Below are 20,585 nucleotides of genomic sequence, written 5' to 3'. Positions count from 1 at the left end.
AACTCTTTGGAGGCTGCTAGACCCCAAGCAATTTAATTAGCCTCTCTTGGCTTCTGTTTCCTCGTCTATAAAACAGAGAGTGGCTGGACTATTTCATAGGGTGACTATGAGGATTAATTGAGAATGTGAAGCACAGTGGCAGCCATTATCATCATCTCATGCAACAACTGAGATGGGGGTGGCAGTCCAGGTAGTTGCTTATGTCAAGGGGAAAAAAAGTCTAGGCTAGATGTATCCCTTAGGCCTGAGGTCCCCAACGCACAGGCTACGGACTGGTACTGGTCTGTGGCCTGTTAGGAACTGGGCTGCACAGCAGGTGAGTGGTGGACGCTGTGGCAGGTGAGCAAGGGAAGCTTCATCTGTATTTACAGCCATTCCTCATTGCTTGCATCACTGCATAAGCTCTCCCTCCTATCAGATCAGCAGCAGCATTAGATTCTCAAAGGAGCACAAACTACTGTAAACTGCACATGCGAGGGATCTGGGTTGTGTGCTCCTTATGAGAATCTGATGCCTGATGATCTGAGGTGGAGCTGAGGCGGTGATGCTAGCGCTGGGAAGTGGCTGCAAATGCAGATTATCATTGGCAGAGAGGTTTGACTGCACAATAAATGTAATGCACTTGAATCATCCCGAAACCATTTTCTCCCCTCTGCCCGCCAGTCCGTGGAAGAATTGTCTTCCATGAAACCGGTCCTTGGTGCCAAAAAGGTTGGGGAACACTGCCTTAGGCAACTTATCTAAGAAGTTAGTTAAGAGTGTGCTATTCTATTGCATTGAAGTTTTTATGGAGTAAATAAACTGGTAACACTTTTATCTGTACACTGTGCAGGCAGGAATTGGTGGTGGGTCTCACAAAGGAGCTGACCATGAACATTAACCTAACTAACTCTGGGGAAGATTCCTACATGACAACAATGACTTTGAATTACCCCAGAAACTTACAGTTTAAGAGGATGCAAAAGGTAACTATGATGGCAGCTTTGCAAACAGGATTCTCATACCCATCTCTCCCTGCATGCTTGCTTTTCTGCGGCAACCTCCTAACTGGCGTCCCTGCTTCCAGCCTCCTCCTGGTCCATCCTGTAAGAGTTGAGTAGCTAGATGAACCGCCTGCAGTCCGGCTATATGCTGTGGATCCATTCTCTGCTCTAAAAACCTTCAGTGGCACCATTTTGCTGCATGATCACCCATCCTTACATGCAACCTTTCTTAACCAGGGTTCTGAGAGGTAAATAAGCTTTCAGTGCCTTAAGGCATTAAGGCATTGAGAAAGCAAAAATTAGGCCAGGCGCAGTGGCTCATGCCTGTAATCCTAGCACTCTGGGAGGCCGAGGCGGGCAGATTCCTCGAGGTCAGGAGTTCGAAACCAGCCTGAGCAAGAGCGAGACCCCGTCTCTACTATAAATAGAAAGAAATTAATTGGCCAACTAATATATATATGAAAAAATTAACCAGGCATTGTGGCACATGCCTATAGTCCCAGCTACTCTGGAGGCTGAGACAGCAGGATTGCTGGAGCCCAGGAGTTTGAGGTTGCTGTGAGCTAGGCTGATGCCACGGCACTCACTCTAGCCTGGGCAACAAAGCGAGACTCTGCCTCAAAACAAAAACAAACAAACAAAAAAGAAAGCAAAAGTTAGCTTGGACAGGGATAATAAAAAATCTTCCCTGCCTCCCCACAGGCTGGAATGTCAGCCACAAAGCCAGCTGCAAAGATGCTAGGGAGACAGTCTTCCTCCCACCGACACCCTGCATCTGTAGAGCATCACAACACTGAGAAATTTTGTTCTCTAAAATCATAGATGATCAGAAACTTTGCTGCTTGGAATTATGCCAGTAATTATGAACCCATCTTACTCTCGACTAGAGAATCTAGGTCACTTTAACAAAAAGAAGCAGTCTCCATTTCTTCTGAGGTACAAAGCATCCGGTCGTGTTTCTGGACACAGCTCTCCACCCTAGATTAATAGTTTCTAAGGAAGTGGGGCCTGGGTCCACTTTGCAGTCCAGCCCTGATGTTGACTGAGCCCTTTACACATAGTCCTGCTTTGCTTTCAGGCCATCAACACACTGATTTACATTCATTCGAACTCCACCCTTCCCCAGAATCCTTTAATAACTGTTTTTCTCTGTTTGGTGAGACACACCACAGCACAATTTTCCTCATTGCAGTGAGTCAATAAACCCGACTTTGTCAAACTATAGGTTTGTCCCTGGCCGTCTTAGGCTATTTGGGCTAGGACAGCATCCCTTACACGAATGAAATTCTATGCAGCTAGAAGGGAACTAGTGATATACCATCCTTGGTAGAATTAATAGCCACTCCAATCGTTGTCTGTACCCAGTGGTCCAGATGAGGAGCCCTGGTGGAGAAAGACTGCGTGGCAGTGCTTGGCACATCCGCCCCTCCAGCCCGTCTCAGTGTGTTAAGTTTGCCTAGGTCCAAGGCCCAGTTCAGATGTCTCCTTCCCTCGGAAGACTTTACAGATTCTCCTAGTTGGGATTTGTTTCTTTTCCCACTTCTACTCTTGCACCTGTCTTGCAGAAGCACCCCTTAGGCCTTGTGTTTAACTCCCTCAAGGATCTACTACCGAGCCCTCCTGCCCAGTTGGTGAGGAAGAGAGGGACCAACTCTGACTTACTTGTGTTCGCAGCTTCTGGCAGGGTGTCTGGCATGTAGGAAAAACAGTGAATGTTTGCTGAATTGGTGTGAAGAAACTGCTCCTTTTTTTTTTATCACACTTTAAAAAGGGTATCTTCTTCTGTGTTCACAGCCTCCAAACATTCAGTGTGATGACCCTAAGCCAGTTGCTTCTATGCTGGTCATGATCTGCAAGATTGGTCACCCCATACTCAAGCGGTCGTCTGTGAGTCTGTTTTGATTGGTTGGCTCTTCTCAGTCCCCTGGAGGTGGGGCCTTCTACATCCCAGTCTGTTCTTTTTTTTTTTTTCTTGCAGAACTCAGTCTACCCAGTCTCATTTGAATCTCTCAGTTGTGGTTTCTATACTTCCCATTCCTGTGGTCAGTCCTTAGTGGTGCTTAGAACTGCTAGGTTTGCTTTGCAAGTGGGGGGCGGGGTAGGGCTGGGAGATGGCTTCCCAGCATACAGCTGCAGCTAAACTGTGGGCTCACCTCAGCACAGTGGAGTGAAGCTGTGGGTAGTATGGAAGGCCCATCAGACCAAAAGTTGTCAGCCCCTGTGCTGCCACCGATGATCTTTGTGCTGCTGTGGGAAATCTCGGAAGTGGCTTCCTCCACTGTGAAGGGGAAATAAAGTAGTCTGCCCTGCTTACTCCATATGTGAATTGTGAGGTTTAAATGCAATAGTGGATGTGGAAGTATGCTGTACTACGAAAATGTGAGGAATAGGAATTGTTTCCTGTGTGTTTTGCTAGCACTGAGCAGTGTGAATTGTGGGTGGTATAGAGGAATCAAGTGACAATTTTCTCCCCTTTAAAACAGGCAAACGTTTCAGTAGTTTGGCAGCTAGAGGAGAATGCCTTTCCAAACAGGACAGCAGACATCACTGTGACTATGACCAAGTGAGTAGTGCCTGTGTCTTTTGCTCTGGAAGAAATCTCCCTCCCATTTGCATGCTGAGAGCTATGGCCCCTTCTGCCCAGGAAGAGGGGAAACCTCACTGAGCCCACAGAAGGCAGTGACTCGGCTTTCTCTTCTTGTTAGTAGATATTTAATTCTTTTATTCACACATAAAGTAAAACTATGGTATAGCTTGGTAGAGTGAGCCTTAGATTGGAGTTCTAGTTCTGGTTCATTGAACTTTCGAATAGCTCTGTCATCTGCAAAACATCTGTGTTTAGGGGTAAGGTGAGGAATGGTGTTGGGAAGAGGTTCTCAAATGGGGCTGATTTCTGTAGAAAATTTAAACTGGCATGACCTGGGGGGAGTGCTACTGGCATCTAGTGGGTAGAAGCCAGGGATACTGCTAGACATCACATAGAACAGTACAGGACAGGCCCCACAACCCAAGAATTAACTGGCTCAAAATGTCAATAGTGTGGAGGTTGAGAAACCCTTTCCTTTCCTTTTCTTTCTTTCTTTTTTTTTTTTTTTATCTCTATTGCACACAGAGAGGAACTCTTTTAAAATCAGTATTTTCCCAAGTGTTGACTTCTAGTGATTCTTCTGTACTCTAACTGCTTATCTTGGAGAGCCTGTTCTTATCTGACTCCCTCAGCCCCCATGACCCTGGGAAACCAAGGCAAAGCAGCACCTGTTGTATACAAAGCAGGTGTGCTTCGAACTAATGTTCTTATTCCTAGTTCCAATGAAAGAAGGTCTGCAGCCAGAGAGACCCACAGCCTTCAATTCAGGCATGCCTTCATTGCAGTTCTTTCCAAGTAAGTACTCCCAAGGGGCCAACACCAGTGTGACTGCCATGCCTGGGAGACAGATTTAGGTGCTCTATCCTGTGGATGGAAGTGGTGGTCGGGATGGATGTGGGCATTGTTTTTCTCTGAGAGCAGGCTGCTTAGAACCCAGGCTCCAACATTCATCTCTAGGGCACTAAAGCTGGGTCCTAGGAATCTCACAGTAGTCATCAAAGGAGCAGTACCAACTGGTCTTGCTACAAAAGGGAACTTACGTGTTGCTGTGGAGGGAAGAAGAGAGGGGCTGGGGGACTGGGAAGGAGGGAGAACAGTAAGGCCACTCTGAGATGGGATGATTAGAAAACACACCAGCTTTCCTATACAGAACTCAAATATTCCCCCTCATCCCAACTTCCCTACAACCACTTTACATTTTTGACTTTCAGCTTTGATTCCCCTGAAGGATCTGGTGCCCTCTGTCCTAGTGTATCCAATTGGTAGCATTCTAGTTTATTCAAAATGAGACTTTGAGGCCTAACACATGTCCTCTCAATTGCAGGCCATCAATAATGTACATGAACACAAGCCGGGGGCTTTCTGAGCACAGAGAATTCCCCCTCACTGTAAGTGCTTGGTGATTATCACTGCAGAGCTACAGGTGCAAAGCATCACCAGCCTGACTTCCTACTCTCCAATTTGCAGATACATGGGGAAAATCTCTTTGGAGCTGAATTCCAGTTGCAAATTTGTGTTCCAATCAGAGTACTAGGTCTTCGGATTGTAAGAGTGAAGAACCTCAGGAAGACTCAGGTACTTTAAGGCTGTTCTTTATCATGATCATGTCTCTTTCCAGAATGACTATGGATATTCGGAGGTATAAAAACTAGAGTACTAGAAAGGAAGTAAAGAGTAATTAACCACAGGAAAACATTAGGTGTAAATTACCAAAGTCATGTGCACAAGAAATATCAACCGCTCAGGTCTTAAAGCAACATTTTTTTTCTCCCCTTCATGAAAAATAAGCAAAAATTCCAACCTTTTTAGTAGCCATGGAGACATTTGCTTTCCCTTTGAAAAATCAATAAATTCTGCATCTCTACATGATTGGTGAGCTTGATAAACATGTGACATTTCTCACACTTCCCCTATAAATTGTCTACTATTTTCCTTTCCTCTCCCTCTAGCCTTTTTTGGTCTCTGCTTTGCTATACCATCTTTGCTTTTGGTTGACTCATCTGTAGTCTGGTTCCCAAAGCCAGCCTTGATACCTAAAGCAAGACACTCTGATCAGTACGATAGCTGAGGCCTAGGCTTTCTTGATTTCTCCCCTCCCCCTACACAAAGTGGTTCAAAAATGAAAACCTGGAAAGGAATTTACAAAATGGCCTCTGCTGACAATTAGAAAGAAGGCTTATAAGTTATAAACACTTGTTCTCACATGTAGTTTACTTTTTAAAAACATTTGTGACAGCAAGTTTAAATATTTCAACAATAACAAGACACACTTGGCTCACTGAAATAGACTGTGTTGGCAGAGCAGGTCAGTGGCAGAGCTGAAGTTCAGCATTGTCTTATGGAAATACTGGATCTTTTTCTTCATTTGCTTCATGGCATGGGTGTTACATTTGGTCTTGAAGGTCATTTGTTTCAGAATCTTATCTGTGAGGTAATGTAGCCAGAGCACATTATTATAAGGGTGATATTCACCCCAGCAGTTGTTATTCTCCTTACGCATGAGCCTGTAGATCTCAAACTGGTAGTCACCTTCACCTGTAAATAGGTCCTCATCCACGGACATGTCACAGAAAACCACAATCCCATCCCGTTCTAAACGTGACAAGGTATAGTCAATGATGTTGACTTGCAGTCCACAGGTGGGGATGGTGTTTGTCTTCCCATTGAGGGTGTACTGGACCTCTTTGAGGCTGGTTTTTTTTAAGAGCACATTCCCCCAATGTAAGTCTCGGTGCTCAAAGTGCAGAGATGCCTCTGCCACTGCAAGGGACGCTGTGATCTGGTGTAGAATGCTCTTTGCAGTAGCCATGGAAGACAGCTTCTTTTTCATTTGCTCTAAGTCAATCCCTCCAAACTCAAATTCCAACACAATGAAGAGTTGGTCGTCCTTAAAAATGTCAGGCCGGTCATTTGCAGACCCTTTGGTTGAGTTATACTGATCCCAGGCTTTGAGGAGCAATGGAGGGTAAGACCCTTGAACACAGTGCACTGAGTTCAGCCCAATAAAGCCGTCTGTACGGTTGCATACCTCATCAGACAAGAGACTCAACTCTTTGGAGATGATGATCTCTGGCAGGATTTCCTCAAAGGTTTTCTGATGGGATCCATTGACTAAATCTGGTCCTTCAATAGCAATGATTTTTAGGGCTACAGGTGTGTGATCAGTAATTGTTTTAAACACTTCACCAAACACCCCTTCCCCAATCTTCTCACAGTGTTCCAGTTTTTCTGTGGAAAAAAAATGGCTAAAGGGGATGGGTCCTTCCTGATTGCATTCCCCATAAACCTTTCCAGCATCTGATGCCTTTTTGTTTGCAATATGTAGGGTCTTTAAGGGGCTTAGCAAGTACATAGAAGAGGAGCGCCTAGAGGACAGAGCACTATTTGTTCTGTTCATGACAGGAGGGTCCGAATATTCTGATATGAGGGACTGAGAGAGAGAACTGGCAATGGTATAACTGCTGCATACCTCTGACACGTCAGTCACAATTTTCTTCTTATGAAAACTGAATGAGGCCCTGGTTTTGGTCCAAGAGCAGGCATTCTGTATGTGAGTCACGTCCTGACTGAGGAATGAATCTTTTCCCATCTTTTGGCCCCTTTTAAACTGGTGGTAATGTAGGAGGGAGTTTTCCACTGCCTCCTGATGTTTTCTTTTCCGTTGTCGCCCAGTTCTCTCAGGCCTGTTGATTCCCTCAGGTACAGTACATCCAGTGGCCTCCTCATATTCTATCTGGACAGCCCCTTGAGACCCAATCTCTTGACAAGAGTCCTGGTCTGTGGCCCTCTTTTTACCTGTGCTTGATGGACCTGGGCACTCCAGTCTGTTTCCCACTAGCTCCCTTTCACAGCAGGACTCCTTCATATTCTTCCCATCTGCCCCAAACTCAGTATCCTCAGAGTTCCCCAAGTCCATAGGGCTCAAACCAAAGAGAGCTGACCTGAGGCTGGCACGGGCTTGGTAGACCATCCTGGTGAACTTGTCTCCTGTTGCTGCTCTCTGGGAGCAGGGTAGAGATGCTTGGTCCAGGGAAGCTTCTGGGAAGTGGAAGCCGTTCGGGACTGCAGAGGCTGCATCCAGAGAGGCGGAGGGGCAAGTGGAGATGATACTGGCCCTTGGTGCTGGGGACCCGGGGCCGGGCGAGGCCGGGGAGCTGAACAGGGAGGCGCTGGTGCCCAGATCGTCGCAGTTCGTGGGCAGGCTGCACGCGCTGAGGTCCCGGCTGAGGGTGTCCGGGGTGCGGCTGGGTAAGGGCGGCGGTCGGAGCGGGCCGCAGGGGGTGCTGCACTTCTGTGGGGGCCGAGGTCGCAGCCTCAGACGTTTTGGGGTCACAAACTGGTTCGGGCTGTCCTTGGGGACTCGGCCGCCACGGCGCTTCCGTTGTCGACCGCCCGGGCTGCCAGAGAAGTCCGGGTCGTCAGGATCATCGGAAGCGACAGACTGCGAAAGGCCGCCGCTGCTGGCCTCGCTGCTGCCGCTGCTGCTGAAGAGACGCCCCCGGTCCTGCGGCGGGAACCACTGCGCGGTTGCCCGGGCCGGTCGCCGCCGCGGCCTCCCGCCGCCCGCAGCAGCCCCATACGTTCGGAAAAGCCGGCTCCCGGGTCGCGGGAGCGAAGCCGCCATGGATGCCACCCGCCAAGCAGTTCAAATCCAAGCGCCGCGAGACTTCCGCACAACGCGTACACGTCCACCTGTCCACTGGGTCCTAGCGCCCGGGCGCGCGCATGCGCGTCTCGCCGGGGGGCGGGTCTCGCGGGATCCGGGAGGGCAGAAAACTATGGGGCTTTGGTTTGCTCAAGTTCGTAGCGGGAATGGCTGTCGTTTCAGGCCTCCACTGTGTGCACCCCGAGTCAGAAGCTCACTTGTGGGAACAGTCTGGTTCAGGTAAGCGCAGCTGTGCCGAGAGGCCGAGGGAGGGCGGAGGGCCCGAAGCGGGTGACAAGGGAGGCCGGGATGCTACTTTGCAGGGTTATCCCCTGCAGGCCAATGCAGGGCGGACCCCAAGGCCCTCCTCCTTAGCTCGGTCGCTGGTCACATTTGCCAGGGTTGGAGCTTTGCTTGGATCAAGGTGAGCGCTAAAACTGCTCACACCTTTTATTGTGGGGACTTAGGTGCTCTGTGTCCCAAGTGTTAAAAATTTCAGCCTTTCCATACGAATTGTGCTAACTAGACTTCCCTTTTCCAGCATGTGGAAGAATGGCATTCAGTGAACTGTGCCATCACTTCAGATAAAGAAAATATAACTATGGTTGCAGAAATCTCCTTGGATCACGCTAAGCAGGTACTTAAGACTGTGAAATGCTCCAGCTGTTCATGGCATCTCCCCTAGAAAGGACAATAGCATCTAAAGTATAACATGTCCGAAATAGGTCTTTTGGTGCATCTTCTGCCCCATCCTGTTCCTGAGCCAGTTACTCAGGCTGCCCTCAGTAGAGTGATTTACTCCAGTTACAGTACCAGGAATTCTAGGAGTTACCTGTGACTCTTCCCTTGCCTACATCCCCATATCTATTCCAGCAGCAAGCCCTGCCATCCTACTGCCAAAATATATCCTCAATCCATTCACTTCTGTCCATTTCCAGTGCTACTGTTGTAAATTCAGGCCACCGTCTCTTGCTGGGGCTCTTGCAGTAAACTTGAACTTGCTCTTCTTGCCTCTGCTTTTCCCACACCCTCTACCAATAATTCTTCACATAATAGCTCTCCATCTTCTAAAAGCAAGCATTAGATTGTGCCACTCCTCTGCTTAAAAAAAGAGAAGTGGCTTTCAAACACACTTAGACTATAATCCATACTTTTTTCATGGCCTGCAAGGCACTACCTGATCTGGTCTCTGCTTAATTCTCTGACTTATGTCCTACTACTCACCTTTCTCTTCCCACTACCCCTTTCTTCTACTTAGTTTATTTTGTCCTTTCTGTTCTGGCTTGCTGATATTATTCCGGCCACAGGACTTTTGAACTTTCTGTCCCTGTGTGTAACACTGCTCTTCCCCTAGATCCTCACTGGATGGTTTCTTCTTAAATTTAGTTCATTTGTTATATTCTTAAAGAGACCTTCCCTGATCACTTATTCTAACATGGGAACTAGTGATCAAGTTTAATATCTTGCAGTGATCCAGGTGAAAGACATGCTACATGCAGAAGTAGCAATGGGGGTGGACAAAAAAGGGACAAGTGTAAGAGAGAATTAAGGGAAGAAAAGAATTGTGAAGAACTGACTTTGGGTGGGTGGGGGTTGTGGCACAAAGTAAAGAGTAAAGGGAAAGAAGCTGAGGAATAACTGCAGATTTCTTGTTTGGGTAACTTTGTGAATGTTGGGGCCATTAAAGGGCTAAAGACTACTAGAGAAGGAATACCTTTAAAGGGAAAGGTGGTGTGTCCAAAACCAGTGAGTCTGTGTCTAAAATATGTTTCGTTTCCCTCCTTCCTTCTCCTATCTTATAGTTACCAAGGGATATAACCGAACTGCAGGTCCTTGGTGAAATATCTTTCAACAGATCTCTGTATGAGGGGCTGAATGCAGAGAGCCACAGAACTAAGGTGAGCCTTGGCTGGTTTCTGGGTAGTGTCCTGGGAAAACTGCCTAGTCTTTGAGTCCCTGCACAGGCATTCTGCTGTTGCTGTCTTCTTGTTTTTAATCGTATCACTTCTGATCTTGGCTCTGCCACTGATTCCTTTGTGACCTTGAGTGAGTCAGCTTCTGCCTCCGTTTTTTGCCTGTGAAATAAGGCAATTGAATAAGAGGCCTAAGCTGAGGAGGTCCGAGTTGAAGTAACTAGGCTGGAATCAACTGCAGTATATACTTTGGTTTGAAAGTGTATTGATTTTTTTTTTTTAAGTTTCCTACATGAGAAATGATTTTTTTGTATACATTATCTGTCTTCCTAGTGTGCAGTGTCAGTGTTTAGTTAAAGTATTAAAACAGTTGCAGTACTGAGGAATGCATAATTCTTTTATATAAGACTTAGACTCAATACTGGAACTCTTGGATATTCTGCAGAGGTATGACCAGAAGTCAGACTGACATCTGTGATTTATAGGCTAAATGCTCCTGTGTGTGTTACACTGTGTTTTCATTTTGTTGACACTTGGTTGGACATGGTTTTAGAGATGATCTATTTGTGAGCTATTTTTGTTTTTTATTTTTTTTTATTTTTATTTTTGTTTTTTAAAGAGACAGGGTCTCACTCTGTCATCCAGGCTGGAATACAGTGGTCCCACTATACCTCTCTACAGTCTCAAACTCTCAAGCTCTGGGCTTAAGCCATCCTCCCACCCCATCTTCCTGAGTAGCTGGAACTATAAGCATGTGCGCCCATGCCTGGCTTATCTGTGAGCTCTGCAGTTGGGCATGATTCTTTACTAAGAGGGAATGTCAGGAGAGTGAGTCTGGATTGCTAAAGATAAGGTCCTCTGTTTTCCTCCCTGGAGGGGGAGAAAGGAGCAGTTCTCTCCCTTTTCTTTAACAGTTTCTGACACATCTTTAAGAAAGCATGCCTTTTATAGAAAGAAACATGTTGTCCTAACATTCTTTTTTTTTTTTTTTAATTTTTTTTCTTTATTTTATGGTCACTGAACAGACACAATGGGCAGTAACATTCTGAAGGTTAGATTACAAAGGTGTTTCTCTGTTAAACACTTGAAAGGAGCAATTCTCTAGACATGTCAAAATAATATTTATTTTTAGGTACTCTATTTCTGATACAGAAAACAATATGGAAGAAATAAAAGTGTGCATTATCATACTGCCCAGATTTAAAAAAATAAAATAACAAGAAAATCCAAGCCGTACAGAAAGATACCAAATGAAAAATAACGATTCCTTCACATACCCTTAACTCTCTCTTCCCAAGGAGTTACAGTTAACAGTTTCTGACGTGCACATTTTAAATTTATTTGTATATTTCCTTTTTGTATTTGCTGATGCTTTTGTATCTATAGCATAGATTCCCCAAAATTCCTTTATTTATTTTTTTATTTTATTTTATTTTTTTTGAGACAGAGTCTCACTCTCTTGCCTGGGCTAGAGTGCCATGGCATCAGCCTAGCTCACAGTAACCTCAAACTCCTGGGCTCAAGCAATCTTCCTGCCTCAGCCTCCCAGGTAGCTGGGACTATAGGCACGCACCACCATGCCCAGCTAATTTTTTTTTTTTTTTTTTTAGTTGTTTGGCTAATTTCTTTCTATTTTTAGTAGAGACAGGGTCTTGCTCTTGCTCAGGCAGGTCTCCAACTCCTGAGCTCAAGCAATCCTCCCACCTCAGCCTCCCAGAGTGCTAGGATTACAGGCGTGAGCCACCGCGCCCAGCCAAAATTCCTTTCTTCAAATCCAGTATCTTAAGCAAAGTATTAAGTAGTTCCTGTCAATAAGCACCTGACTTACAGTGGATCTATGAGTATATATAGCTGTGTATCCAAATGCATTTCAGCCGCAAGAAAGTGAAAATCTGGCTAATGTGCCAGAAGGGCACATGCTGTTTATCTAGGGAGGGCGGCAGGCCCAGGGTCAATGGTCTGGCTCCTTTGGTCCTTATACTCTGCTCCTGGGTGATGGAGATACCTTCTTCCGTCATGGCCAGCACCAAGTTGCCACATCTCCCAGTACTGTGTTTTCATTTGGCAGAATACACAATTGGAAGCAAGAGGTCAGCAGCAAAAGGACTTTTCTTCATGTGCCTTCCCTTTTTAGGGAGGAAAATTTTCCTAAAAGCTCCCAAAAGACAGCCCCTTACATCCTAGTGAGAACAGAATCTCATGTCAGTCACTGTCAAAGGAGAACAGCTTTGTCGTGATTAGCTTAGACCAATTATGATTCCCGAACAGAATCTTAAAAGCTGAGAATGGCTACTGGGAAGGCCACCATCAATGTTTGCTATAAGCAGTAGTATGCTGTGTCCTACTTCTCCCTTCACCTCTACCGGGGCAGCTTTGGGGCGCTTTTGGGAACCTGTGGGTTCCAAAGAGGAAAAAGGGAAAAGGCTTTGAGAAATAGGTGCATTTCTTCTACTCAAATCTGGCCTGTTACGCTATACCTTGGAACTTCTTTTCATTTCCTGGGAGGGTGGTACCCGGGTCTCAGTTGGGAAGCACATCCCAGCTGAAGCCTGTCAGTAAGAGGAGAGATTTAGACTCCTGAAATTGAGAGAGCCAAATTGAAGTTTGGAAAACGAAACTTGGGGATGACTAGTAATAGAAGAACTCTGCAAGTATGACACACGGGTACGATTTTGCATTTATTGTCATGTCCCTGAGGTAACGTATGGTTTTAGTCTATTAAAGAGCAGACCAGTGCCTTTGTCAGATATTTCGTGTAGGGGAAAATGGATTACCAAAGACGTTAGGGATCTGTGCCAGATCAAAAAGAGCTATCAGGGCCGGGCACGGTGGCTCACGCCTGTAATCCTAGCACTCTGGGAGGCCAAGGCGGGTGGATTGCTCAAGGTCAGGAGTTCGAAACCAGCCTGAGCAAGAGCGAGACCCCGTCTCTACTATAAAATAGAAAGAAATTAATTGGCCAACTAATATATATAGAAAATATTAGCCGGGCATGGTGGCGCATGCCTGTAGTCCCAGCTACTCGGGAGGCTGAGGCAGGAGGATCGATTGAGCCCAGGAGTTTGAGGTTGCTGTGAGCGAGGCTGACGCCATGGCACTCACTCTAGCCTGGGCAACAAAGCGAGACTCTGTCTCAGGAAAAAAGAAAAAAAAAGCTATCAGAACAGAGTTGGGAAGGACTTGGAGATCACTTAAAATAAGTCATCATTCTGAAGAGAATGAACATGGGGCTCATGGCCATATAGTGGCATAGCTGCATGTAGGATCTTGATTTGCTGTCTCTCAGTTCAGTGTTCTTTAACACCCCCCCCCAATCCCTTGGGACCCTCAGTCAAGCGGCCAGAGCATCTTTAACAGAAGGTCACCATCCTCCTAACAGACCTAGCTCTTCTAGATAAGAGACCAGAATAGTTCCTTATAAAGTATTTTGGTGATGAGATAATTTTAGATTGTCTAAAATGCTACATCAGGGAGTGTTTAACTTTTTACTGTCATCAGTTTTGATCAATACACAGGATGTTGCCAAGTCCTCATATTTTGCTCCTTAAAATAACATGTATAATTTTTTCTTCATTTGCTTTCCCTGATTTATTGGATGATCCCTCTCTTGTCCAGATCACTGTCATCTTCATGACAAATGAAGAGTACCATTCCTTGCCTATCATCATCGGAAGCAGTGTTGGTGGCCTTCTGGTTTTGATTGTGATTATAGTCATCCTGTTCAAGGTCAGTTCTACTCACGTTCATGATGGTGGGAGAGGACTGGGCTCTGGTTTGGGCACAAACTCCCTAGGACAGCCGTCCCCTAACATAGAGCAGCTACTCTGGCCTTGTGGCCCCTTTTCCCTCTTCCTTCAGCTACACATTCCGTGACTAGGCAAATGAAAAAGACAGTCTCTGTCTGGAAAAAAAATCAAATTGAATTATGGAATACAGAGAGATCTTCCTAAAACAGGTCTGATTATCATTCCCCTATTTAAATCCTTTCCTTGCCTTTCCCTGTCTTAATTTTCAAACTCTTTTACTGCTATTCAAGACCCTCTATTCTCTGGCCTTTACCTGCCTCTACCCTTAAGTCTTGCTTTTTTCTTCCAAACAAGTTGAACTGTTCCCTAAATAGGTTCATGCATCTCTGCTTGTACATAGTCTGTTCTCCTTGTCAGAAAAGCCCTTCCCCGCTTTTTCACTGGTGTACACTCTTCCCTGAAAACTCAGCCCAGAGATCCCTGAGTCCCCTGCACTGAGTTACGTGCTTTTCCTGTGAGCTTCCTTAAGGAAACCCTTCCAAATGGCAGTCCTCACACTGTATTTTAATTACTTCTCTTTCTACTAGATTGTGAGCTTCTTGATATAGAAGGAGGCCATACTTGATCTCTTTCTATCCTCAGCATAGTAGGCCATACTGAGTATTTTTGCATAAATGAGATTAGATCCAGTACAGCCAAAATTATAGTGATGGATACCTTTGGCCTGTAATTGGACTTCCCCTCTGTCTGTTTCAGTGTGGCTTTTTTAGAAGAAAGTATCAACAACTGAATTTGGAGAGTATAAGGAAGGCCCAGATGAAATCGGAGAATCTGCTCACAGAAGAAAATTAGGACCTACATGCTCATCCATGGGGAGAGACTTATCAACCAGTCCTTGACTTTCTGGAAGACTGGCATCCTTGTCCTGCCGATTTCTTTTAGGATGACCTAGAACCCTATGAACAAGTTGTTTGTAGAATATTGTTTTTTAACCATACATTGTCCCAAAAATGCATTGTGTGAAAAGTAAACTTGGGAAACATTTGGTGTTAAACAAAATTAAACTGTTCTCTTTATAGTGATGCTTGTAATATGCATATATAATATTCTTTATGATTTGCAGTAAATTTAGACATCTGATAGGACAAGTTTTCATTGTTATTTTTAAAAATTATTGATTGTATTCTCTCACATAATTCTTAGTATCAGTTTTTCAGATTTCCAAAAGAAACCCTTAGAGATTTAAATTTAAATGTACAAGTTAAGTCGAGGAGCACTGATATCTTTATAATATTGTCTGCCTACTCAGAAACATGACATTTCTTCACTTGCTGGGGTTTTTAAAAACATTCTGCAACAGGGTTTTATAATTTTCTTCAAAGGGGTCTTAATTTATGAAGACTTGTTTCCAGCTGTATAATATTTTTTGTTGTTACTGTGAAAATGTGAAAAAAAATCTTTTTTTTCCTCCCTAACCGATTCGAGCAGGGGTCCTCAAACTTTTTAAACAGGGGGCCAGTTCACTGTCCCTCAGACCGTTGGAGAGTGCGCACTGTGGGCCCAGGATGATCAGCTGCTAAGCAGGACCGGCAGCTGCGGCAAAAACACCTGGAGGGCCGGAGGGCCGGATAAATGTGCTAGGTGGCCCATATGTGGCCCGTGGGCGTAGTTTCAGGACGCCTGGATTAGAGTTTGTATTTAGAACAGTTGTTTGTTTGGAATCTTTATCTTATATGACCATCTTACTGAACTCTGTTTTCTGATAGCTTTTTAGTTGATTCTCTTGGAATTTCCAAGGAGACAATTCTCCCTGCAAATAGTGGTCATTTGGAGTCTTTCTGCTATTTGTACTTTTTTCACCCTTCCTTCTTTGACTTGCAAGGCTCTGAGAAAGGAGCTCTGTGCCTGAATTAATGAGACTGCCTTTTGTGCCTGCCCCTGCCTGCTCACACCTGCCTCCAATGCTAACCTCCGCCACTCTGCTGTGGGGCAGTTTCTGAGGCCCAGCAGGAAAAGCCCAGCCACTTCTCAAGTGTTTGGTCACCAGGCTGTTTGGCATCATTGGCTTTTCTGTTGATCGGATTCCATTTACTTTCATTGCTTTTCTTTCTTTCTTTTTTTTTTTTTTTAGACAGAGTCTCATTCTGTTGCCCGGGCTAGAGTGCCATGGCGTCTGCCTAGCTCACAGCAACCTCAAACTCCTGGGCTCAAGCGATCCTTCTGCCTCAGCCTCCCGAGTAGCTGGGACTACAGGCATGCACCACCATGGCTGGCTACTTTTGTCTATGTATTTTTAGTTAGCCAATTAATTTCTTTCTATTTTTAGTAGAGACGGGGTCTCTTGCTCAGGCTGGTCTTGAATTCCTGACCTTGAGCGATCAGCCCGCCTGGGCTTCCCAGAGTGCTAGGATTACAGGCCACCACGCCCGGCCCATTTACTTCATTTCTTTCATAAATCCCTCTATGTTTTTGGTCCCTTTGTTACACTGTTCTCTGTTTTTCAATGCTGCTGCAGGCTTTTTTTCCTTTTTTGTAATTCTTGGGTTGTTTCAATGGCATTTGCCTTTAAAAGAAAAGAGTTACTTTCCTTAGATATTTCCCTGTTTGGGGGCTCTGGAGTTGTGTCTAGGTTTTCAATATAGGTGACTTGCAGCCCCTACTTATATATATATATTTTAATTGCAAATAAGACCCCATTCCCATTGTAACAGTGAAGGCTTATTTGACCACCTGTGTGTGCTATTGACTGGCTGAGTCGTGCTGATCTGATTGGAGTCAGATCAATGGGGTTGTAGTCAGGAGACTACTACATAAGGGACTAGTCAGCGAGGAGGAAGAGACTTTTAAATGGACATATGATTAGTGTTAGGCTGGTGGCAGGGGCCCCTTCCCCTCCCTAGATGGAAAAAGAAAACGCTTAGTGACCTGACCTGCCAAGGACAAACTGCCAGGCCCCACTGAGAGGAACCACACCCAGATCTCCACCTGGATTCGCTCCTGGATTCCACAAATACCTCCAGCCCCTCCTATTTCTCAACGACCATCCAAGGTCACAATAGAGAATCCCAGCTCTTCCCGCCACAAGTCCCTAGCCCCGCCCAAAGGGTATAAAAGGCCTCAGCCCCTTCAAACTGCGGCGACTTCCGGGGCGCCCCACTCTTGGGGCCCCAGAACCTCGTCCACGAGTGTATAATAAAGCCACGTGGTTTGGCCCCCACTCTTTCTCTTTCTGTGTCTCTTTTCTTTTCGCCACCGCCGAAAAACCTTATAATTAGATTTTACAAAGTCTTATGCTATTGCTTGGGCCAAGGTTTTGTCTGTCTTCTAAAAATTGCCTTTCTGGTTCAGGCCTTTGCCACTTCTTGCTCACTCTCCTCTGCCTGGGAACAGGAAGTGCTAGAGCTTGCATCGATCCATGGACAGTGAGTCATGTCACAGGGCCACTGTCTGCCCAGAAAAGGACGAAGGTGGAACCAGCTGGGTACTAGCATGGGGAAAATACCCCTTATGGTTTTCCTGTTTTCATCTCCCCTGGTACAGGCCAGTGAGTGCAGATTCAGATAACCTTTTTCTCTTGTGATAGCATCTGAACTTTGGGTTTGGTCATTGGAGGGATGAAATTAGGCAGGTGTGAAAACCTAAATCGGTCACACAAATAAAACCTAATTAGACTGTGAGAAAAGGGTGCTCCGCATGGCCGAGCCCAGCAGTCTTACATGATCTGCATTGGCACATTGTTCTGGGCACGTCCTCTCTAATAATACCCTTGCAAGGAAGGGCATTTGGTTAAGATTTCCTGGGCCTTCCAGCCATCATTATAATCTTACAATAGTGCCAAAATGTTAGAACAGATTTAGTAAATGGAATCAAGGAAAACTTACAATCACTCAGGAAGATTAGTTGCCCTAATATCAGAGTTCAGGAGTGTGCACCTAAATGGACAATTCCCAACTTAATTTGGGAATTGTTCTTTGATGAGCGGAAGGACATTTTGTAAAGTATGTAAATAATACATAGAAACACTCTCGTAGTGAAATCAGAGTAAAAAGTGAAAATTTAGCTTTGTCACAACCTTGCTTCATTCAGTGCTTGTCCTTAGATGATGAAGTGACTCGTTTAGTGTGTCTCTCTCCAGGCCATTTTCTGTGCATCTGTAAATATTCACATGCGTCCATATGCAAGTACACAGGTTTTTGGGTATTTTTTGTTTTTTGTGTTTTTTTTTTTACATAAATAAGATGGTATATTCTGCCATTTGTGATAATTGGGAACAGTTTGCAGGGAGCCCATGTCAGAAACTAAACGCTGCTGCTAAATGCTGGGGATGGGTTGGAGGAATGGAGAGAGGTGACATCTTGGGTTAACACAATCTTTGAGGAATTAATGACTTACATTTGTATAGTTCTTTACAGTTTGTAAAGAAGCCCTTTTAGCTTTTCCCAAGAGTGAAATTACAGACATACTTGTAACTGCTGTTCAGGGCCAGATTGCTTTCCAGAAAGACAGAGCCACTGTACTTGGCTATCAGCAGCATGAACATGTCCTGGCATTTCCATTTTTTACTTAATTTGTTTGCTTTTTTTTTTTTTTTTTTGAGACAGAGTCTCACTTTGTTGCCCAGGCTAGAGTGAGTGCCTCAGCATCAGCCTAGCTCACAGCAACCTCAAACTCCTGGGCTCAAGCGATCCTCCTGCCTCAGCCTCCAGAGTAGCTGGGACTACAGGCATGCACCACCATGCCCGGCTCATTTTTTCTATATATATTAGTTGGCCAATTAATTTCTTTTTATTTATAGTAGAGACAGGGTCTCACCCTTGCTCAGGCTGGTTTCCAACTCCTGACCTTGAGCAGTCCTCCCACCTCGCCTCCCAGAGTGCTAGGATTACAGGTGTGAGCCACCACTCCCGGCCTTGCAGCTCATCTTTTTTTCTTTCTTTCTTTTTTTTTTCTTTGAGACAGAGTCTCACTTTGTTGCCCAGGCTAGAGTGAGTGCCGTGGCATGAGCCTAGCTCACAGCAACCTCAAACTCCTGGGCTCAAGCGATCCTATTGCCTCAGCCTCCCGAGTAGCTGGGACTACAGGCATGTGCCACCATGCCCCGCTAATTTTTTGCATATATATATTTTAGTTGGTCAACTAATTTCTTTCTATTTTTAGTAGAGACGGGGTCTCGCTCAGGCTGGTTTCAAACTCCTGACCTTGAGCAATCCTCCCACCTCGCCTCCCAGAGTGCTAGGATTACAGGCGTGAGCCACCACGCCCGGCCTTGCAGCTCATCTTAATGATCACTCCAGACAGTATTATCTGTTTTATGGAGAGGAAACAACTCGGCCAAGGCCACAGGGCCAATACGTGGCGGAGCCATTGTTCTAATGGCAGGATTTTGGATTGTGATTCCAATGGTTTTTCTACGAAAGCTCCATTGCAGACTGGGCAAGGTGTAGGTAACAGCCCCAGAATGCAGTGATGTTTTTCAGACTCAGTTGGGCAGACAAATCACTTCTGGAGTTCGGCTGTTCAGGTTCCTTGGCCTTATCCCTGAAGGCTCTGATGCTCTGGCTTGGGCTTAGGAATCTGCTTTTTTTGGCATGCAGTCCAGTTGTTTTTGATGTAAGAACCACACTCTGTGAGACAGTTATGAGATCAGAGTTTTTCCTCTCTCATTACATTTTGTCAGTGGTTAGCACTCAGCACAGACTTAAGAGTCTTGATGACTAATAAGTTGTTTCAGGAGATAAATTTAACTGAACGTAATGGTAGAATCATTTTTGTTGAAATCTTTTCTGAATATACAAAAATAAAGGCTTAGTCACTCTGCCCTAGACACTTCAATATACAGGCTATAGGGGCAATCAGGAATTGCATTCATTCATTCATTCATTCATTCTGTGTTCATTGTTCTACAAGCCTCAGTGACTGCCCACATCCTGAAGGTGCCGAAGGGACAAAGACTGGTTGGTTAAACCCTTTCCTGCCCTCACAGCCCTATTTAACAGATGAGATATGCACCCAACGGTGACAGCAAGGGAGAAAGCAGTGAGTTCTCTGAATCTGACAGATCCTGTGCTGTGGGAATTCAGAAGAGAGGGATCCAAGAGGCCTTTGAGGGAGGCAGACGCCAGGAAGCTGAGCCTGGGAGCCAGGAGGGACGGAGGAGAGACCAGCCTGGGCAGAGGCGCGAGGTTGGGAAAGGAAGGCTGTCGTAGAGCCCGTGAGCTGACTCGGCTGCAGCTCGGTGTGGGTGGCGGGGAATGTGAGGCTGGAAAGGCTGGGGACAGTGTGTTGTGTATGAACCTACATGGGGACGAGTGCTAGGAACTGGGGGAAGACACAAGCACTTGCAGTGCTGTCTATGAGGAGTTGCATTCCCACTGCGGCCCTGTGAGTTTGAGAGTGGAGAGGAGTGAACTGATGGATGGACACGTGAGAAATGTCACGATGTCATGCAGGCTGCAGCGGGGGGCAGGGGACAGGGGCAGAATCGCTGTAGGGATCAGCAGTTAGAGGAAAGGTTGCTCTAAGAAGTACCATGTTAAGAGTTGTCACTGGGCCAGGTGCGGTGGCTCACGCCTGTAACCCTAGCACTCTGGGAGGCTGAGGTGGGCGGATCATTTGAGCTCAGGAGTTCGAGACCAGCCTGAGCAAGAGCGAGACCCCATCTCTACTAAAAATAGAAAGAAATTAATTGGCCAACTAAAAATATATACAAAA

General features: G+C 45.6%; 2 protein-coding genes across 2 annotated transcripts in view; one reads left to right on the top strand and one right to left on the bottom strand.

Moving 5' to 3' along the window:
• The window catches only part of ITGAE (integrin subunit alpha E), a 60,189-nt gene extending 45,233 nt beyond the window's left edge, over positions 1-14,956 (top strand). The window contains exons 21-31 of the mRNA XM_020280838.2: positions 833-965; positions 2,778-2,870; positions 3,467-3,546; positions 4,288-4,365; positions 4,895-4,958; positions 5,038-5,145; positions 8,399-8,455; positions 8,757-8,852; positions 10,018-10,113; positions 13,744-13,854; positions 14,631-14,956. Coding sequence (XP_020136427.2) covers positions 833-965; positions 2,778-2,870; positions 3,467-3,546; positions 4,288-4,365; positions 4,895-4,958; positions 5,038-5,145; positions 8,399-8,455; positions 8,757-8,852; positions 10,018-10,113; positions 13,744-13,854; positions 14,631-14,726 — 1,012 coding nt within the window. The 3' untranslated portion in view covers positions 14,727-14,956. The remainder of the gene's footprint in view (positions 1-832; positions 966-2,777; positions 2,871-3,466; positions 3,547-4,287; positions 4,366-4,894; positions 4,959-5,037; positions 5,146-8,398; positions 8,456-8,756; positions 8,853-10,017; positions 10,114-13,743; positions 13,855-14,630) is intronic.
• On the bottom strand, positions 5,764-8,209 carry HASPIN (histone H3 associated protein kinase). Its single transcript, XM_012779308.2, has one exon. The coding sequence runs from the start codon at positions 8,192-8,194 to the stop codon at positions 5,846-5,848; it is 2,349 nt and encodes a 782-aa protein (XP_012634762.1). The 5' UTR covers positions 8,195-8,209; the 3' UTR covers positions 5,764-5,845.
• Positions 14,957-20,585: the final 5,629 nt, after the last annotated feature.

Source organism: Microcebus murinus, chromosome 18, assembly GCF_040939455.1.
Source record: "Microcebus murinus isolate Inina chromosome 18, M.murinus_Inina_mat1.0, whole genome shotgun sequence".
NCBI classification, from domain to species: domain Eukaryota; kingdom Metazoa; phylum Chordata; class Mammalia; order Primates; family Cheirogaleidae; genus Microcebus; species Microcebus murinus.
Note: the sequence above shows the minus strand (reverse complement) of the source record. Positions and strands in the feature narration are given on the sequence as shown.

What these genes read in the sequence shown, in the direction of transcription:
- HASPIN (XM_012779308.2), bottom strand. Translation starts at nt 8,194, where the DNA reads ATGGCGGCTTCGCTCCCGCGACCCGGGAGCCGGCTTTTCCGAACGTAT.